At 36.6% G+C, this 20,308-nt stretch overlaps 2 protein-coding genes across 2 annotated transcripts in view; one reads left to right on the forward strand and one right to left on the reverse strand.

Moving 5' to 3' along the window:
- The window catches only part of LOC107660080 (protein FAM102B-like), a 13,594-nt gene extending 2,758 nt beyond the window's left edge, over positions 1-10,836 (reverse strand). The window contains exons 1-9 of the mRNA XM_016449298.1: positions 10,570-10,836; positions 7,134-7,254; positions 6,490-6,519; positions 6,294-6,410; positions 4,755-4,801; positions 2,758-2,861; positions 2,294-2,401; positions 2,010-2,190; positions 1,788-1,924 (exon numbers count right to left, since the gene is read on the reverse strand). Coding sequence (XP_016304784.1) covers positions 1,788-1,924; positions 2,010-2,190; positions 2,294-2,401; positions 2,758-2,861; positions 4,755-4,801; positions 6,294-6,410; positions 6,490-6,519; positions 7,134-7,254; positions 10,570-10,715 — 991 coding nt within the window. The 5' untranslated portion in view covers positions 10,716-10,836. The remainder of the gene's footprint in view (positions 1-1,787; positions 1,925-2,009; positions 2,191-2,293; positions 2,402-2,757; positions 2,862-4,754; positions 4,802-6,293; positions 6,411-6,489; positions 6,520-7,133; positions 7,255-10,569) is intronic.
- A 4,547-nt stretch (positions 10,837-15,383) lies between these two features.
- Positions 15,384-17,133, forward strand: LOC107660364 (uncharacterized). The gene is made up of 5 exons (XM_016449634.1): positions 15,384-15,840; positions 15,981-16,184; positions 16,309-16,662; positions 16,788-16,852; positions 16,987-17,133. Exons 1-5 carry the CDS (start codon positions 15,384-15,386, stop codon positions 17,131-17,133), a joined length of 1,227 nt encoding a protein of 408 aa, XP_016305120.1.
- The last annotated feature ends 3,175 nt before the right edge of the window (positions 17,134-20,308 follow it).

Raw genomic sequence — 20,308 nt, forward strand, 5'->3', positions numbered from 1 at the left:
GAAGCTAGACGTTTCTTCTTATATTAACTAACGTACTCTACGATTAGCTCAGTGAATAATAAAAAAAAAAACATAGACCCGGCTAAGCGGTAGAAGTGGAGTGATACAAAATTGTGAAAGGGCGTTCCTGTAGCGATACCAGTACAATATCTCACGGTTCTCAACCAATCAGATTTGAGAACCAAAACTGTTGTATAAATATAGACATGTAAATATTTTCAAAATATATACAGTATTTGTGTCTTTATATTATACACAGAACACTCACATATATTTTGCAAACAAAAACGTTTATTTTGTATGCGATTAATCGCGATTAATTGTTTGACAGCACAAATATATATATATATATATATATATATATATATATATAATACATTTATTTGAGTAGTTTTCCTATATAGAAGCCATATGTAATATGTAAAAAGAAATAGAGAATGTCCACTTGCCTCTGACAACCAAAAATCTGTATTGTTAAAAGCGCTATATAAATAAAGGTGACTTGCCTTGACAATAAGGTCTCATTTTTTAACATTAAAAAGTAAAAGCGTTAGCAAACATGAACTAACAAGATGTTTGAAAAGATGTTGTGGCAACTAAGTTTAAAGTTGCTGTCTCTGAGGTCTATCCATGAGTCAGAGAGAGAGAGAGAGAGAGAGAGAGAGAGAGAGAGAAGGGGAAATTTAACCATCTGTTTGTTTGAGACGGTAGTAACCATAGTAAACATTCATCTTACAAAGCCACAATGTGGTGCATATTAAAGTGCAACTGAGCATCTGTTGTAAAACACAACTCAGAATTTCCTTATCCAGAGTTTACGTCTTGTGAATGCATTGAGCGCCAACTATGGGACAGTGGAATACAGTGTGCTGTGATGTGAAGGTCTGTGTGAGCTGGTCATATACGACGTTTCCATGTGTGTGCATCTGTTGGCTGTTGACCACAGCCTGGTGTTATGGAGATGGAGATGATGTTTAAATTTAAACTCGTCTTCAGGGAGGTTGCTATTCAAAATACACTTGTAGAAGCAGATGTCATAATATGTGTGCGTGTGTACCTTTTCTTTGGCAAGTCAAAATATAGTCCTGGTAGATTTTTAAAGGAAACAATAGCATTTCATTTTTTTCCCTAAAGTCCACTTATAATGTTAGTCAATTTGTTTGTACCACAAGCTATTGTATTTGTTTTCCATGATCATTTTTCATCCTCTCTTTGACCCTTAGAAATAAACAGGCTGTTTTGCTGCTGTATACAGTAAAATGTTTTGTCAGTTTTTGGACACATTAAATGAATCAAAAGCGACACTAACGACATTTATACTATATTATATTTATATGATATATTTTGTTACGCAGCACAACTGTTTTAAACATTGATAATGTGAAATGTTTCTTGACACAGCAAATCAGCATATTAGAATGATTTCTGAAAGATCATGTGACATGAAGACTGAAGTAATGATGCTAAAAATCAGCATTGCCATCACAGGAATAAATTACATTTTAAAATATGTTCAGATAGAAAACAGCTATTTTAAATTGTAAAAATACTTCACTATTTTTACTGTATTTTTGCCATGGTGAGCATAAAAGACTTCTATCAAAAATATGAAAACATCTTGCCAACCCCATACTTTTGAACAATAGAGTATGTCGTCATAATGCATCCAGCTGTGCTATTTCAAACAAGCAAATAAAATCCATTTTTACATGATATGGCTTTTTAACAGGATTTTTAAATATCTGGACTGTAAATGTTGCATGCATCAAGGTGCTTTCTAATAGTACCTTCATTACTGGAGTCCAGTATGCTGTGGCTGAAGTCTTGGCCCTGTAGGATTGTCTCGATGATATCATCAGCATCCACTCTGGTAGCATCCACTCGCTTTAGCTGAGACTCAACCGAGTCCTGTTTTACAGGGTGTCTGAAATACAAACATATACAAGACTTCACTAAAAGATTTTTCTACAAACACATTTTGCCAGAAGAGCTGATGCACACACGTTTACCTGTTGGCTGTGATCCCACTGTGGTGCTGGGGTAAAGGTGTGCAGGCCTGTGTGCGGGACTCTCTGTCCTCACTGGGCTCTGGTAGGCTGCCAATCCCAGTGGAGGCACTGCCCACAGACAAGTTCCTCCTATGAGAGAGCTCCGTCAGGCTGGAGGAGCGCGAATGACCCGTGCTGTAGCCTACAAGAATGTCCAGACTGATCAATATTATATATATGCACATATATAATGCAAAAAGTCATAGAATAAAAAAAGAATAAACATTTGGTGTGAATGAACAGACCGGAAAACTTGGACTGTTGGCTGGCGTAACTGGCTGTTCTTGAGTGACCACACTTTCCCAGTTCATCTGGAACAGAACCATGACTGAAGCAACTTTTTCCTAGGTTTTCTAGAAAAAAAAAAAAATCAGTGGATTGTTACCATAATTGCTAATTTTGGAATTGTTGAAATGCAAATTAAGACTTTACTAGGTTTTTAAGAAAATTACATATACCACTGTAGTCAAAAGTTTGGAATAATTATTCAATTTTTAAAAATAAATAAATTACAAAATGTTACTTAAATAAATTACATTTTAAAATATTCAAATTGTAATAATATTTCACAATATTTTTCACTGTATTTTCATGATCAAATAGCAGCTTTCGTGAGCATTAGAGACTTCTTTCAAAAACAAAAAAAGCATATTATTCCAAACTTGGCCGGTATATAGGCAGTGATTTTGTGTGAGGACTGTGGAGGTACCTGTACAGATTTTAGCTGCACTCTGTGTCTCTCCTCTTCTGTCCTCATGTAGACATGTCTCGATTTCTCCTGGAAAACCAATGGTCATTGCAGTGGATGGAGGCCTGGAAGAGTCAAAAATATATCCATTAAAAACATATAAACATACAAAAACATAACAAAACATCAAAATAAGACATTGTTGCATATACAAAAATCACATAATATACTATTCTTAACTTAAACAGTAACTTACATATTTTTTACAAAACTATATTTAAAGAAATGTATTTAAATATTTAAACTACTTCTTTACTTGAGAGCCTTAATATTTAGAGGGAAAAAAACACATTAAAAATGTCTAATTCATTGTTTAACAGAAGAAAGTCAGTCATACAGGTCTGAAAAAATAAGGTTAGGTAAATGATGACAAAATTGTATTTTTTGAGTGAATCATTCTTTTGATAAACTGAACCCAGCCAGGTCATGCAAACTATATAAAATATTTCTAGAGAAGGAATAATCTATAAAACACAGATTTCAGGGGATATTAATCCATAAAGTACTAATCTGGCATTTCACTGGTTTAAGTGCCTCTAAAACTGACAGTGACATAAAACTATGACGCAGCAGCCAGAGCTAAAAGCACTCGAGGCGCAGTATGAGCACTCCCACACACACACAAACACTTCTGCAGGACTCACAAACACACACACTCACCGGGAAACACCACCAAACACTTTGATTTATGAGTGCGCATGACTATTTTTGACAACCATCCACAGTGAAGCAACGATACAACTCTCACTAGAGCACGATTCACATGTCTGTGACGACAGAAGTGAGACACACACACACACACCTCTTCATGGAGGTTTATTTGTCACTCATTTCAGTTGCTAATCCACTGTCAGAACACTGTACGTGTTGTTTTAATGGGAGATTGTGTGCCAGCTTGCTTGCATAACAGGAAGCACACCTTTCAGTGTTTCTGGGTGCTGTTTGAGATGATTAATATTACGCCCTCTAAATGTCAGAATAAATGTCAACTATTTCAACATGCATGCAAACACATCCACACAATTACTCCAATATACTAGAAATACTAGTGCATCTGACTACAATCAGACCTACATAAAGAGAGAGGGCAGTGAAAAAAGAAAGCACATTCATTTTTCTTCACAAAAATCCCTGTAAATAAATGTTTTAATGCTAATTATTGATCAGAAATGTGATTTTTTTTTTACCAACAACCTTCCTATTTTCAGTGCTGAATAATGTAAAATTTTTCATTATTGTGCTACTTATCATTCAGAAGACACCATTCCACTATGCTGATTTGCTGCTCAAGAAACATTTATTATTTTCAGTGTTAAAAACAAATGTGCTGCTTAATATTTTTAATATTAACCATGATGCATCTTATTGAGGATTCTGTAGTCTTTACTGTCACTTTTGATCAACTGAATTGAATGAAAGTATAATTTCTTTTGAACATAAATCTTACTGCTTACTTTAGAATGGTTGAGTAAACATACCACCTCAACTTATAATCAGAGGTTTCAAGCTGCAGACACCTCTGTGTAAAAAAAACAAAACAAAAAAAAACCTCTGTGTCTGACTGTCAACTCTGTTTAACTAAACATCACCAAGAAGTGGTTGAACCAGACTTCCTGTGTTCATGCAGTCCTAGACATTGGTGTCAGAAAAACACTGGCACAAGCACTCTGGCACAGCCGCATAGACACACAAACAAATACAAAGGCATCATGGCAGCTGCATGTGCTATTGTCGCACAGTTTCAAGGTCATTCTGAGCTGCTGGGTTACTCAGTGTTGAGCCAGCTCGACCAGCGTGGTCTTTCTGTATCACTTGTTAAACTTAAATAAACTAGGCTGTCCCATGCTGAAGACCAGCATCCAAAACATATGCTGGTCTTTTCAGAAGGATGCAGATTTTAGATTTGAATATGAAATTCAAACTTTTCAAAATCTATTAAAAATTAAGGGACAACTTACTTTTTAAAGCAAGGATCACCTGACATTAGCTGCATACTGATTATCACCTAGAGAAAGAGAGAGAGGTGGTGAGTGGTTACATAAACATACAGTATGCGATATAGCAGACTGTATATTTAATTAATAGCCCTGAAAACATTAAATACATCAGATACTGGAGAATCGTGTGGTAAATTGTATTTTGCTGAAGGATATAATCAAGGCTTTAAAAATTTGATTGACTGAGCCACTGTAAGATTTGAGGCTACTGTAATAACAGCCCATAAATGCACAATATACACATAAATTAATCAATTAACATAAACATATTGTATAAGGTTGACACTGTTTTCTACAATTTTATGACATATACACATTATTATTTTGTTTAAAGTTATTATGTCAAGTGTCTCATAAAGCAGAACTAATTTTTATTTGTTGTTTACTTCTTTTTTTACTTAAAATATGATTTAAAAATGAAAAAAGTTGGATTAATATTTAACATATCATACTGAATATATTAATATTGTGAAATAATAATGATGATGATTATTATTATTAATATTACATATGATGTGAGTACCATTGTTGAGTGTTTTTGGTGCCATTTATCAGTAAACATAATATTAAATAATCTAAAAAGTTTACTTATACTACTATGTTTAATAGTCTCAAAAAGAAGAACCAATTTTTAATTACTGTCACTTCTGCTTTTCGACTCAATGACAACTTAAAATATAGTTTTAAAAATAAAAACACATCATAATATGTATTTTATTATTATTAATATTAATAATAATCACAGCATAATATGCATTTTATTATTATTAATATTAATAATAATAATAATGTCATTAACAATGCTTTTTTCATAATATTTATTTACTATTAATAATAATAATATTCTTAACAATTTATAAATAATAATAATCACTTTACTTGTGATAACCATTGTTGGGTGTTATTTTTTAAGGGCCCAATTATCAGCAAACCCAATATTAAAGAATCAAATAGAAAAGTGTGAATATTGCACACACACACAAAAAAAGTCCCGTATATAGTGTAAAATAACTGTAATGCATCACATGACTTGTTTCTATAATAAACGTACAAATATGGCATCACACGTGGGTCCAAATGTTAATGGACTGCAGTGATGCCAGCTAAAATGGTCTGGTCATGTGTGTGGCTCTACAGCTATAAATGTGCAGGCCTGTGGAATTTTGGGTGCTCTGCGATCAGCTCCAGGCGGAGGTGGAAGGATACAGGCCTGTGGAATTCTGGGGGCGCTGTGAACAGCTCTAGGCGTAGGTGGGGGTTGTGGATTGGCAACACAGGCCGAAGCATGCCACACATAACCCACATGAAGCGGAACATGAAGTAACACAACACCGCACACAGATCTGAGGGACACACCCCTCACCCGTCCCCTAGCAACCACGTTTATGATAAAAATAAACTAAAAAATAAAATACATAGGACATGCAGTCTCAAGACAAAGGGGACAACTGTGCATCTTCATTATAATGTTTTCTGCTATGTATGTGTGTGTCTGTGTACCTTCAGTATAGAGTTGTCCTGACGTGTGTTTTTGGTGTTGTATCCCTCCAATAGGCAGCGCCGTGTGGTGCTTCCTGAACCGGCAAACTCAGCCAAGTTTAAATCAGCAAACCCAAGCTGTGTGACACACACACCGTATCAGTGCCAGTGATCTGATAGAAAAAGTCTTTATAATCCACAGATAAACTGAGCTTACCTTTGCAAATGTCTTCCCACCTTTGAGCTCCTTCATAAAAGAAAAAAGAAAAAAACTAAAATCTCACCCAATCCAACTACATTTGTACAGAAACAAACTGCTTAGAGCCCAATTTAACAATACGGATGTTCAGTGTTGGGGGTAACGCATTACAAGTAACACGAGTTACGTAATCAGATTACTTTTTTAAGTAACTAGTAAAGTAACGTAATACTTTTGAATTTAGAAGGAGTTACTTTTTCTTTTCTTTGCTACTGACCTTTGATGATCCAATTCAACCATACTAAGCAAAAATGACACATTTGTGTTTCATTTTTGTTATTGCTGAATATTCATATTCTTCATGTAATTTGTTTGAGCTGCGCTCCCTACTGATCAGACATGAATTTACATTTCCTTCAGCCTGAGGCATATTTATTTCACTTTTATTGCGAAAGGGCTTTTACATTTGTAAAATAACTACTTTTTTATATTAAAAACAAACAAGTAACTCTTAAAAAGTAACTCAAAAGTAACATAATGCATTACTTTCCATAAAAAGTAACTAAATAACATACTAGTTACTTTTTTTAGGGGGTAACGCAATATTGTAATGCATTACTTTTAAAAGTAACTTCCCCAACACTGAGGATGTTAAATCATACCTTTCTTACAGATACCCGAAAAACACATGGATCCAACACCCCTGTCCCTGCATTAGCACTCATCTTACATAAGAAGGCAAATCTTTTCTTCCATTTAACACAATTCACCAGAACTGGCTCTCTGCAGAAAAAAATAAAAACCACAAGAAAGATCATGTAGATAGTGACAAGACATACAGATAAAATGATAGAATTACTGAAACAGACCGAAAGATTAAAATGACAGACTGACAGATAGATGAAATCTGAATACAGTGTTTACTGTCTTTGCCTCAATACACAATGACATCTCTATAAGCTCTATCATTACCGCTGTGTTATTAGGGAAAGTGATTTAGACAAAGCATTTGTCTAGGGAGATTTGAATGAGAAGGCACATTACAGTAATGTCTACAGGAAGAGGATTACTTTGTTACAATGTCTGTTACATCATATTTATTCTGGTTGTGAAATACTGTGCATTCTGTAAGGCATATTTCGGAATAATGCTTCCTGCAGCAGTTTTTCACTGACTTTGTACTTGTTTTTCCTGAAAACAAAGTTACACTAATGCCAAGTAAACCTTCGGCTGTGGTGCAACACATGTTTATGAGGAGGAACGTCTGGAATTCCGACAGATATGGAATGTAACCGTTTTGTAAAATGCACACTACTGTTGCCACAACAAGACCAGCCTCGACGGGTAGAGGAAGGAAAGCATTTGCTAATCAGACACTGCCCACTTTTGCCGACCTGTTGAGCAGAACACCCCCCTCTCATTCACCCCCCTGCCAAAATACACGTTCCTCTATAACAAAATCATCTGCAATGTTTCGTAAAATGTCTCGATATCAGATTTAAGCGCGTCTAGGTTAACTGAGCCAAAAGAAAAAAGACAACACATGAACATAAAACAAGCACTGCTTGTCATCTTTGATCATCTCGAACTCATTCATCATTAATCAGGCAACCTAATGAAAATAAGTCAATTATTTCAAGATTAAAAAGGCTTGATGTTCTTGATCACTCATACAATATATTCAACAACAGAAATACATGTATTATTTAAGGTTATTTCATATTAATATTAAATAGGGTTACATCTGGACATTTATTTTAAATAGCTTGATGTTCCTCATACAATATATTCAACAACAGAAATACATGTATTATTTAAGGTTATTTCATATTAATTATTAATAGGGTTACATCTGGACATTTATTTTAAATATATATATAGACAAACAGATAGATGCCTGTCCTTCTGAATTGACTTCCTGTTGTGTGGCCAGTTAAACAGTTTATTAATAAACCGTCATTTGTGAAACTGATCCCAGGTGTGGTATTTTCAAGTGTTTTTTACTGTAAATTGTTGGTAAATTATTTCTCAGCACTGGGGTCATGGCGTGCCTCGCTCCTGAGCCGGCTATAATTGCATGTGTTGCTGCTGATTGAGTGAGCTTTGATGCAACATTCATTTAACCACAGCTGTACTTTGCTAATGCACAAACAGTGTACTCAATCACTGCAGTCCTGCAGCTCCTTAATAACACAAGCACTTCTGCTCTCTCCCGCCCTCTGGGGTCTTTAGTTTGTTGATGTTTTCATCAATATCTGTTTCTATGAAAACGAATAGCCAAGACGCATTCTGAAAGCTCCCTTTGATGTTCAGACTTTGTGAACACGTGCTAGCTGCGCCTTTAAGAGGACGCATTCAAGATATAAAGTAGAAAACGACTGCAAAGCTGTAAACCACTCCGGTTGGAGTAGCTGTTTGACTAACTGTATCAGCCAGACATAGACAGAGCTTATTAAGAAGTGCTAACAGTAAGACAGAGTGCAGAATTGAGCACAAGAACTGCATTTCACAGCGCCATCCTTTTTAAAACAGCACCATCTGCAGGGTACACACTGCCTCCAGGAGGGGAGACCAAGGTAAAGGGCTCCATAGATCACAGGAGATGACTACAAGGGATCAAATTTCCATATAGTTGAGCTCAGGTAGCCCTGAACTATAAATCTACTTTATTGAGCTTTGCTGGAATTGTGGGTATGAGACATAAAGAAACTTAGTTCATCGCTGCTCTGAATAAAGAGAAATGGTGGTTAGACTACATCTGTGTGTGAGTGAGAAGAAAAGAGAAAATAGACAAAAATCCCAAGAGAAACTGTAGACTGCAAGCATCTGTGTGCATATCAGTATGTCACGCATATCAACATGGACACTTTTTGAAAACTGACACTTGCATCACCCTGCTGAAAAAAGAAATCCAAACCAGTCTAAAGGGCTAGTCAAACCAACTCTATTACAATAACTATATTAGCGCCTAATCAATGGACGATAAAATTCTGTTTACTATACGTGTGTACAGCAGTTTTGTCGTCTACCACTTTAAATGCCCCCACTTTTTAAAGTTATTTGATTCTGGTTGGCTGTTAATGTTGTTGTTTTTTCATCAGCTGGAAAAAAAGTTATATCGTTCCTCTGTGCTGTCATCATTATAGTTGTGGCATGGACATTATTTGCTTACATTTAGAATGATTTTTAAAACTTTATTGTTATCATTTTAGTTATCGTCCATGGTGTGAACGGGCGTTAAGTTGGTTGGAAACTGGTTTAAACTGGACTTCCAGTTAACTAGGTGGCTAGCTGGTCTCCCCACTGAAAAGTGCTCAAAACCAGCCAACAAACCAACTTGACCAGGCTAGGCAACCAACTAAGACCAGCTTAGGCTGGTTTAAGATGTTTTCTTCAACAGTGGAGTCCTCATTCAGAATGACAGGGCCACCCTGACATTAGCGTAGGGCAACGGGTCCAGACTCAAAAGCCCACACAGCTGCTGTTTTACAACATATGCATCTCTCTCCCTGCTCCAGGCCTCATGTCCACAATCATTACCCTCACTTTTATAATCCTTTAAACATACTTCATGGTGCTTTCATGGAAATGTAATTACTTTTACAAGGTGACAAGACTTTTCAAAGTAGTTTGATTACCTGGACAGCAATATACAGGAGTTGCGGGACGGCAAAGATATGGTAGAAACATTGTCGCCATATGACGGCCCGCAACAATACCTCCACATCAGCACCCAATCAGGTCAGTCAACCACGAACCAAGCCTACAAAGTAATAAGACACATGCACTCTTTAAAGGGATACTCCACACAAAAATACAAATGCTCTCATTTACTCACCCTGTTCCAGATGTATATCGCTTTCTTCATGGAATAGAAACAGATTTTTAGAAAAATAATCCAACTTTGTATGTCTATATAATGAGCATATGCAAGTTTAACAGTTGGTTGAAAGCAATGGTTTATAGTTTAAAAAGTTTCAAATATTAGTATTTTTCTCTCTCTCTTACACACACACACACACACACACACACACCTATCATTTGAATAAAATAATAAAATAAAATAATATACAGCAGGATAAATTGAGTTGGTCTCACCTCGAAGACTCGTCTGAAAAGCCTCCGTCTGTCAGTCGAACCTTGCAGAACAGAACTCCATTCACGAAAGGGACAGATGACAGCTCCTCCAGCTCCACATCAACTTTAAACTTGAACCTCTTCTTTTTCATCATGATGAAAGCCATTGATCGAATATGTGAAGGACGACAGATTGGCCGTTAAACTCCACAAATGGGATTTCAGGAGAAGACACAAACGCTTTGACGCGCCTCAGAGGTGTTTGAGTCGGTGTGTGCGCGGGACGCTAGTTTTTTAAACGCTGCTGTGTGAACTGAGTTGAACCGACAACTGACGACACTTTAAAATAAAAGTCCCTCCTAAATATGTCATGCTTACAATAAGACAGAATGAATATATTACTTTATTTATTTACGTGAATTAATTACATGTATTTTTATTGCAATGGAATCTAAAATAATTTATTTTTCATTTATTTTAAATTGTTCTTATGTTAATTGGTCTATTTTTTTGTAGCTTTTATGGCTAATATAATACGATATAGGAGAATATGGAGCTCGAGGAGGAAAACACCTACATTTTATTCAGAGGCCCTATTCTATTACAACAACAATAATAATAAAAAGTGATATGCAATATAATTTAATAGAATAATATAATTATTTTAGAATATAAAAATAACTATATTTATGTATGTACGTATAAATTGTATTTATATCTCTGTGTACATTTGTATTTATCATTTTTTAGAAATATATGTAAATCCAAAGAGGGCTTTTATGGCCGAGTCAAAAAAAAAAAAATAAAAAAAAAAAAAATAAAAAAATAAATGGAGAGAAAAAAAGTGGTCTTGGAGAACCCCTACTGGTCGATGCTGTAACATGACCATTCTGCTGTCTATAAGCATATTTTTCGGCCTCCATAAACTCTGTTTCATCCTAATTTTTAGGTGAAGGAAAAAGGAAAAATATTATGGTAAAGGTAGATAAAGGAACAGAATTTCATATGAATCGAGGGTAGGTATATTTTATGACTTTAATCTTTGTCTCATGTGAGACGGGATGATATGGAACAATACAATTTTAAGAAATAATACAGTTGATCACATGACGTAATAGCAGTTGAAGTTGGACTTTTATTTGAGTTTATTGGACCACTGAATTTATGGCCTATATTTTATCCTTCTTCATTGCACCAACATTACAACATACCTATAAAGAATATACAACATATAAAAGAAAGTACAACACAACATACAGATAACAATTAAGAAAAATACACAATACAAATACAGTTTAAAACATTATATACAATGCTGCGTGGAGTATAAGGAAAAGAGTATAAAAGATATGTAAATGGCGTTTGCATAAATATCACTTCATTGTTAGCAAACACACTGTATACTTTATTATAGAGGATTTATTGTTGTGCATTGATTCAGTTTAACTTGAAACGTTATTGATTGCTAAGTAAACTTTCTGTTTGCGTGAGCAACCTAACAAACAGTCCACCAGAGGGAGGCAAATCATCACGAAAGCATAGACTACCCGTGAACACAGATTACAGTGTCGTAATCTGACATCAAAGCTATTTTTAAATAAAGAATAAGAAACTATATCAGTAAAGTCGGCGATTTTAATTTTAAATAACGGATTGATTTTACAGAAATATTAGCAGCATTTAGTACAGTGTGGCTCTATATTAAAACACTAACAGTAAAATGATGGCGCTAGAGCAGAGAGCACACGTAAAAACGAAAATGACTTCGTTGCAGCTGCTTTTAAAAACTTTCATAACCAATCACAATCGGCCAAAAATAATTAAGACATATTTATCAGCCAATCAAAAGCGTTGTTACAAGAGTTCACCTTCCTTTCCGCATCAGCCTCCTTGGCGCTTCATGTCACCCGTAGGTCGTGGTTATTCTTTGTTATGACAGCCAATCACGTTCCCGGCTGCAACCATGAAACGTATGCTATTGCCAATCAGCGCTCGTATCGCAACCACGATTCCGTCCAGTAACAACAAGTAATTGGCCAATCAGCGCTCGTATCGCAACCACATTCCGTCCCAGTAAGAACAAGTAATTGGCCAATCAGCGCTCGTATCGCAACCACGATTCCGTCCAGTAAGAACAAGTAATTGGCCAATCAGCGCTCGTATCGCAACCACGATTCCGCCCAGTAACAGCAAGTAATTGGCCAATCAGCGCTCGTTCTGCATCCGTGATTCTTCGTAGTAACAACAAGTAGATCAACTGATCAATTAACGTCAAGAATCCCCGGAGACTTGCGGATTACGGCTGGAGAAGAAGATAACGGTCATCGATTAACTTCTGACCAACATTTGCAATGTAAGTGAGTCTTTTATCAATAAAAAAGTAACACTTACAATACTGGTGCGCAAATATGCATTAACTCATGAAGGACTAAACCATTTATTAATGATTACTACATCAGCAATTAATAAACATTCTTTATAATTAATAGATTAAGTAATAAATAAATTGTTATCAGTTAAATGTACTATAATGTATTAGTTCCGTAATAACATTATATTAACTAATAATGTAAATTTATATGTTAATTACCACAGTGGTCAAAGCAATGTACTTCAACTTCCAGTTGTCGGCTTTAGTTAATCATTAGCTAATGATTTGAGAAGTAATCATTATGTTATGACTTTACTTGTTGAGGCAAATAACTATTAACTAATTGTTAATATGTTATTGTGGTTATGGATTTTTTTCAATTAGTTAGTCATGTGCCTCAACAAGTAACGTTAAAGTAATAACATAATGATATCTTCACAAATCATTAGCTAATGTTTAATTAAAGCAGACAACGGGAAGTTGAAATGGCACCTATTCATGTTGAAATGCATTGCTTGTGATAATTAACATATGAATTTACACTATTAGTTAATATAATATGTTTTTAGGGAATTAATACATTATGACACATTTAACTAATAACAATTTATTGATTATTTTATCTATGAATCATATAGAATGTTCATTTGTTGCCGATGCAGTAATCATTAATAAATGGTTTGGTCCTTCATGAGTTATATATTAAGTCATGATTATCTGTGCATCAATTAAGCATGAATTAATGCATATTAGTGCCAGCGTATTGTAAAGTGAGTTGTGTTTTTATGTTACCATAAAAATAAAGTGGCAAATATATAAAGTTGTTTTGAATGAATAACTTGTAGCTCAGACAAGCTAATAATTCAGGTAATTAATATAAAATATTATTAAAAAATAAAGTCTTTTATATTTTTATAGATTAGCCGACCAAGCAGAATATAAAGTATATAACGTTACAGTTTAATACAGCTTTACCAGCTGCAACATTAAAATGATTCTTACACATTAATGCATCACTAATTATAATCCAATAATATAGTATACATTATGCTTCTACTTTTAGTACTTTAAGTATATTTGAATATACAAAACTAAAATTTTGAATGCATGACCTTTACTTGTAATAGAGCAGAGGGCTTCAAAGTGGGGAAAATAGTTTTTGGGGAGGTTCAGTGAATGAAGTAAAAAATTTGTCTTCAAAAGGAGATCACATAGAATAGACTGAACTTTCCCTTATCCACTACCCATTACTTACTTGAAAAATCATCTGTCTCAGGTGGGACAAAAGTTATATTTTATGGTATAATAATTATTGAAAAAATTACCTCTTACTCTGGGATAATTCTGATATGTTAGCCAACATTTTGAGCCTGTTGGAAAATATTTAAACAAACAAAACATAATATAAAATCAACATTACAAGGTGATCATGAGTAAATATAGTAATAGAATATACACCGCTGCATTAACTAATGTGTTACCAAATGTGTTTGTCTGTTTCTCTATAGTCTTTATGTCTTCATTTTTTAAATTTAGATGGAACCTCGTTTCAGGAGACGGGCTGATGGCAGCCTGAATCTGACTGATACAGTGGAAGCGGCAAAGGTGAAGGAAGGCAACAAAGGAAAGCCATACACAAGACCCCTGTCCCCGGAGAAAGTGCTGGACAAAGCCAAGAAAAGCTTAAGTCAGCACCACGGAGATCTGTCTAACAGAAAGCACCTGTTGGGTTTCTTTGAAATCCAGTTTGGTGTATTTCGCGGGCAAACATTATCTTAAAAATGGATTCTACTAAAAAAGTGGCCAGAAAACTAGCAGGATGCAGCTATGGCACAGCTACTTGGGCAACTAATGTTGACAATGAGCATGGACAGGTGATCATGTCCGTGCTCACAGCCAGCGAAGGATTTGGTCTCGGGCCAATGATTGAAGGCCTTATCAAGCGATACAGGGTGGCCGGGGTGGCTCCTCCCGAAGTACTGTATGTCGACCGAGACTGCTGTGGCAACATTTTATACTTATTTAAAGTATTCAAAGTTTCCTTTCCAGGGATAATAAAGTAAAGTGAAGCAATGTGAATTTGCATTTGTTTATTTATGTGTTTATTTTCTGTTTTTCTTTTTCTTTTCTTTTTTCAGAACGACGAGTCTGTCTTCCGGCTGGATGGACACACACCCTGCCTGAAGTGGACCAGAGGTGGATCTCCAAGGCCCTGTTCAGGTGGACAGCACAGGGGCATCCTGAGCTGGTCTTTAGTAGTGTGGACAAACTTTGGTGGTATCCTCCACAGGTGCCACTGAAGACCAGTAATTCTCCTTCCTTGGAGAATTACTTTGGCCATCGCCTGCTGCTCTGGATGCCACGAAAACTGTGGCAAGTGAAGCTGACCTATCCGCATCCAGACTGTCAAAAAGAACTTCTGACCTCAGCTGGCTTGCATTAAAAGATCAGGCAGGTGGTTGCCATGGGTGAGATGTACTTTGTGGCATCTGAGTACCTGGCCTGCCAAAAATGTAAGAGGAAGGTCATCAGCTGGAGCCATGATCTCGTCTCCCAACTCGACATTGGCCACAGGGTGCAGTTCCCTTGCATTCTTACATCAAAACTTGCATGTGACCTCGAGGTAGTAACTTTGATGCATCAGCGAGGGCTGGGAAACAGCAGCAGCCCGATCCAGCGCAAGCTGCAGGAGCGTCATGCTGATGTCTGGTTGCAAAATACAGTCCAGTATCTGACAGATTGCAAGGGGATTGCCAGTGCTGTCATGTCGAGCCTGATCCTGCCTGTGACATTTGAACCTGCTCCTTCAATGCCTTCTGTCCCTAAGCACCGATGGCTGATGCAGGTGTATGCCCAGGGCTGTGCCAGAGGTTCCACTTCGCTTGAGTCATTTCACCTGCACCTTAACAGATTCATCCCAGGTTAATAAATGATTTAACTGAATTATTAAAATAAGATTTGATTTATATTGAAATAATTATGAGAATTGCAAGAACAGCTATTTGTGTATTTATATGACATTTTTGTGCGGTATTTTTTGTTTTGTTTTTTTAATTTACAGGCACGCTGGCAAGTGACACCTTCTTTCAGGCGTATCTTTTGGATGGACTTGCAAGGTGGAATGAGGACCGGGCTGTAGCAGCAACAACTGATGAGCAGCAGCCACATTCATACAATCATCTTCTGCGTCATGCTGTCAATACACTTGCAGAGGAGCTTATGGGCATGAAAATCATCCCTTATGTTGGGCCAAGAAAGTACACTGGTAGATAACTATTTTTTGTTTTTGGTGACAATTTCATTCAAGTTCAGACACACCATTTAACCACTGAGTTATAATATAATATCATGGTATATTATCTAATTGTCATTGTTTTACTATTTTAAAGGTGAGCTTATTGGAGTGGAATATCTTTACCAGCAAACTGGTAAAGTTCTGCAGGACTACAAGTTGGCCATTGAAGAGTCAGAGACCACGGAGGTTGGTATAGAGGTGGATGAAGGTTATGCTGAACTTGAGGAGTTTCAGGACATCACTGTCCCCACCTTTGACACTGAATGGACACCTGCTGCCTCTTCACAAGCATCAGTGTCTGCAGCGTCTGCAGCATCATCTTCAACCCCTCCAGCAACCAGCTCCACGTCATCACTGTTTGTGGTCCCTCCATCACCAGTGACATCTCCTGTCACCAGCTCACCGCACACTCAATCAAAGCCAGCACTCTCTCCTGGAGCACATAGCTGTGAGTTTTACCAAAGTATTCATAAAGGTTTCGGTATTTGTTGTCACACTAACTCTAAATGTTTATTTATCACATTGAAAGACATAAATACAAATTTAAAATAAATATTTACCTTTGTGATGTAGTCCCAGTGGACAGATTATCTGCAGAAACAGATCTTCCAACATCGGAAGAGAACACTTCACATGATGTAAGGGCCTAGTTTCTTTTTTATGTACATTTACATGTGTGTAAACAAAATCTGGGTTATGTTGGCTGTGCTTTCATGTGAATATTTGTATTCATTGCTGCTATCAAAAGTTCCTAAATTATCTTTCATTTTAGGATTCTGTTGGACCTGATAATATTGAGGGGTATGGAGCTGTGCAGGACTTGGCAGAGTTTTTGGTTAGCCTCAGAGATCACCGTCTGGCCTTGACTGGAGAAGAGTGCTTCAAGATCATCACTCTGGCAAGCATTGGGGGAGTATGACAAGAAGAAGACCATTTACCCACCACGTCACCAAACCACCCTAAAACAGGGACGGTTCAGGGCCACTAAGAAGATTGTGGCCCCAGGTGTGGAAAGCACGAAAAGGTATGTTACGTTTAGTAAACACAGGGTCTAAAAAGTTTTGTATAAAATATATATAATATAACTGAATCTAGCTGAAATATCACCTACAGCTTTATTTGTTTAGTAAGGATTTCTAGTAAAATGAGTAAAACCTGATTCCTTCATGACTAGCTTATCTTCCTGCAGCCTGTTAAGTTCAAATTTAGCCTGGTTATAACATAAATTATTAGTTGTGATTTAGGTTTAATGCTGACTATATGTTAGGTTGCTAAGTAAGTTACATTGCTATGGACACAGTTCCAACCGTACATTGGAATATTTTATTTATCAGAAGCAAGGCAATCATTTCTTAATCAGTAAAATCATTTTGTATCAATATGTTGAGTCAACTCACAATATTTGTACCTGTAAACACATTTTTTAAAAAGTCTTCCAGTATTATTACATAACTGTAAATCACAAAATAAAAACAGGGACAGTCAAAATAAGGCAGAAAATATATTATATAATTTCTATACTGTAAAAAAGGCTGTCAATTAGCACTTATTTTTTAGGTTGATGTGTCAAAATTGCACTGCTGTTCTAAATTTTGTATCGACTTTATACTTGGAAATAAAAAGGGTTGTTAATCTTTGCACTCAAATTGTTTTTGTGCCTATTTGTATTCTCACTATATTTGTAGTTGCAAAAACATAAAAAAAAAGTAAAAAAAAAAAGTATTCCAGTATTACATAACCGTAAAACACACAATAAAATCAGGGACATTCAGAATAAGGAAGAGTAAAATGAGTAAAACCTGATTCCTTCATGACTAGCTTATCTTCCTGCAGCCTGTTAAGTTCAAATTTAGCCTGGTTATAACATAAATTATTAGTTGTGATTTAGGTTTAATGCTGACTATATGTTAGGTTGCTAAGTAAGTTACGTTGCTATGGACACAGTTCCAACCGTACATTGGAATATTTTATTTAGCAGAAGCAAGGCAATCATTTCTTAATCAGTAAAATCATTTTGTATCAATATGTTGAGTCAAATAATTTGTCTTTTACTGTACTTTAGTAAGTAGCCGTGTAATAAGCGGGATAATGTGCAGTCATTATTGTTAAAAAACCCCGACAGGCTGACTAAAGACAACGATTCCACAACACAGTAACCCAGTAGAGACCTAATTTATTGATATGACATTTCAACATCGACCTAGAAAACAAAGAAAGCCAACATAACTATGCGCAAATATTATAAATTCAGGGACATTCAGAATAAGGCAGAAAATATAATCAGTTAGCACTGAGTTATTCATATATTTTGTTATGAAAATGCACCAAGAAGATGGCTTGAAAAACACAAATCGTGTATTGTTGCAATGACTATTCACGTTTTATCAGTCAAAACATTTCGGCTTTTTTTATCCAGTGACAGCTGAATGCCTTTGTCCATATAAGGTATTTCCTGTAGCGTGCGTCACAAGTTAGTACTTCTACGAGTCCGTTTTGGACTTTCTGCGAGAGAGCGCCCTCCGGCGTCCGGTATGAACGAAACGTACATAACGTGAGAGTGTTTACGTTGGAGAGTGCCCAAATTAAAGTGCGGGGACGAATTTACGTTTGATTAAAATGCGGGGGACAATGATGATGACACGCGTGCACCAGCAGCGTCAAAACGGACACATTCCAGGAATTCCATCACTGGTCGGAGGGGGCCGCGAATTCGTGTCGCTGTGCCTCTTCTCGGATCTTTACCTCGACCAACAGGTGCCGTCCTTGGCGCTTCATGGCGCAGTAGGCAGCGCGTCAGTCTCAGTGAGTAAATTAGCATTGTTACCACTAAGGGCTACACAGAGGGTCCAAGTAATTGACGCGATTGACTTAGGCTGATGTTACACGGGGCAATTTTTTGATCAATGCTGCCGGGCAACTTTGGTTAATATTGCCGTCAACAGGCAACCAGGTGAGACACAGGGCGCACGATTGATCTGAAGTATCCAGATTGAAATTTGTTACCCATTCTCAGTGGGAAAGTGCCCAAGAAACATTTCTCAAAAAAAAGTTGCCCAACAAAATTGCTCAAAAAATTGCCCCGTGTATCATCAGCCTTAATGTAACCGTGGCTGCTTTGACAGGTCTAGAAACAAATCAACAAGAGTTCAACTTCTGTTTTCTTCTTCATTATGAAAAATAAGATTTATGACATGGATCAGATGTCTTCAACAGACTGCAAGTATCCATAATCCATAATCCAATGTTAATCTCAATGAAGTAGCCATTTCACAAAAGCAGTAATACATTAGACGACTGCTATGTGATCTCAGCTGTGTCATGCTGCTGCGTCATAGTCATGATCAAATAGTAGTTGATCACACCATCTTTTGTATTATTGCTTAAATGTTTATTAATATTGGTTGTTTTATGTTTCCCAGGTTCAGCAATTAAAGTGCGGGGACGAATTTACGTTTGATTAAAATGCGGGGGACAATGATGATGACACGCGTGCACCAGCAGCGTCAAAACGGACACATTCCAGGAATTCCATCACTGGTCGGAGGGGGCCGCGAATTCGTGTCGCTGTGCCTCTTCTCGGATCTTTACCTCGACCAACAGGTGCCGTCCTTGGCGCTTCATGGCGCAGTAGGCAGCGCGTCAGTCTCATAATCTGAAAGTCGTGAGTTCGAGCCTCACACGGGGCAGGCAGGTTGTGTTTTATCTCGAACGCAGAATTACCGAATTGCTATGGCTCATACTTTGAATATTTCACTGATGCAAATTGAATAGTTGAGGCAGATCTGCGACTGAAGTATGCTTTGCAAATTGCGGTCTAACATTACAGTGGCAAATATGTACAGTAATATAATATACAATCATGCCAATAAAGTAAGCTACGAACAGTGTTGGGGAAAGTTACTTTTAAAAGTAATGCATTACAATATTGCATTACTCCATAAAAAAGTAACTAATCACGTTACTTAGTTACTTTTTATGGAAAGTAATGCGAGGAGGTCGCAACCTCAGGCCATCTCCCAAGCTCCACCATCATATCAAGGACTTCCTGTCATTGCACCAGCACTACCCGTCTCTCGCACTTTCATTTTACCATC

Source organism: Sinocyclocheilus anshuiensis, unplaced genomic scaffold (genome assembly GCF_001515605.1).
Source record: "Sinocyclocheilus anshuiensis isolate Anshui unplaced genomic scaffold, SAMN03320099.WGS_v1.1 scaffold850, whole genome shotgun sequence".
NCBI lineage: Eukaryota > Metazoa > Chordata > Actinopteri > Cypriniformes > Cyprinidae > Sinocyclocheilus > Sinocyclocheilus anshuiensis.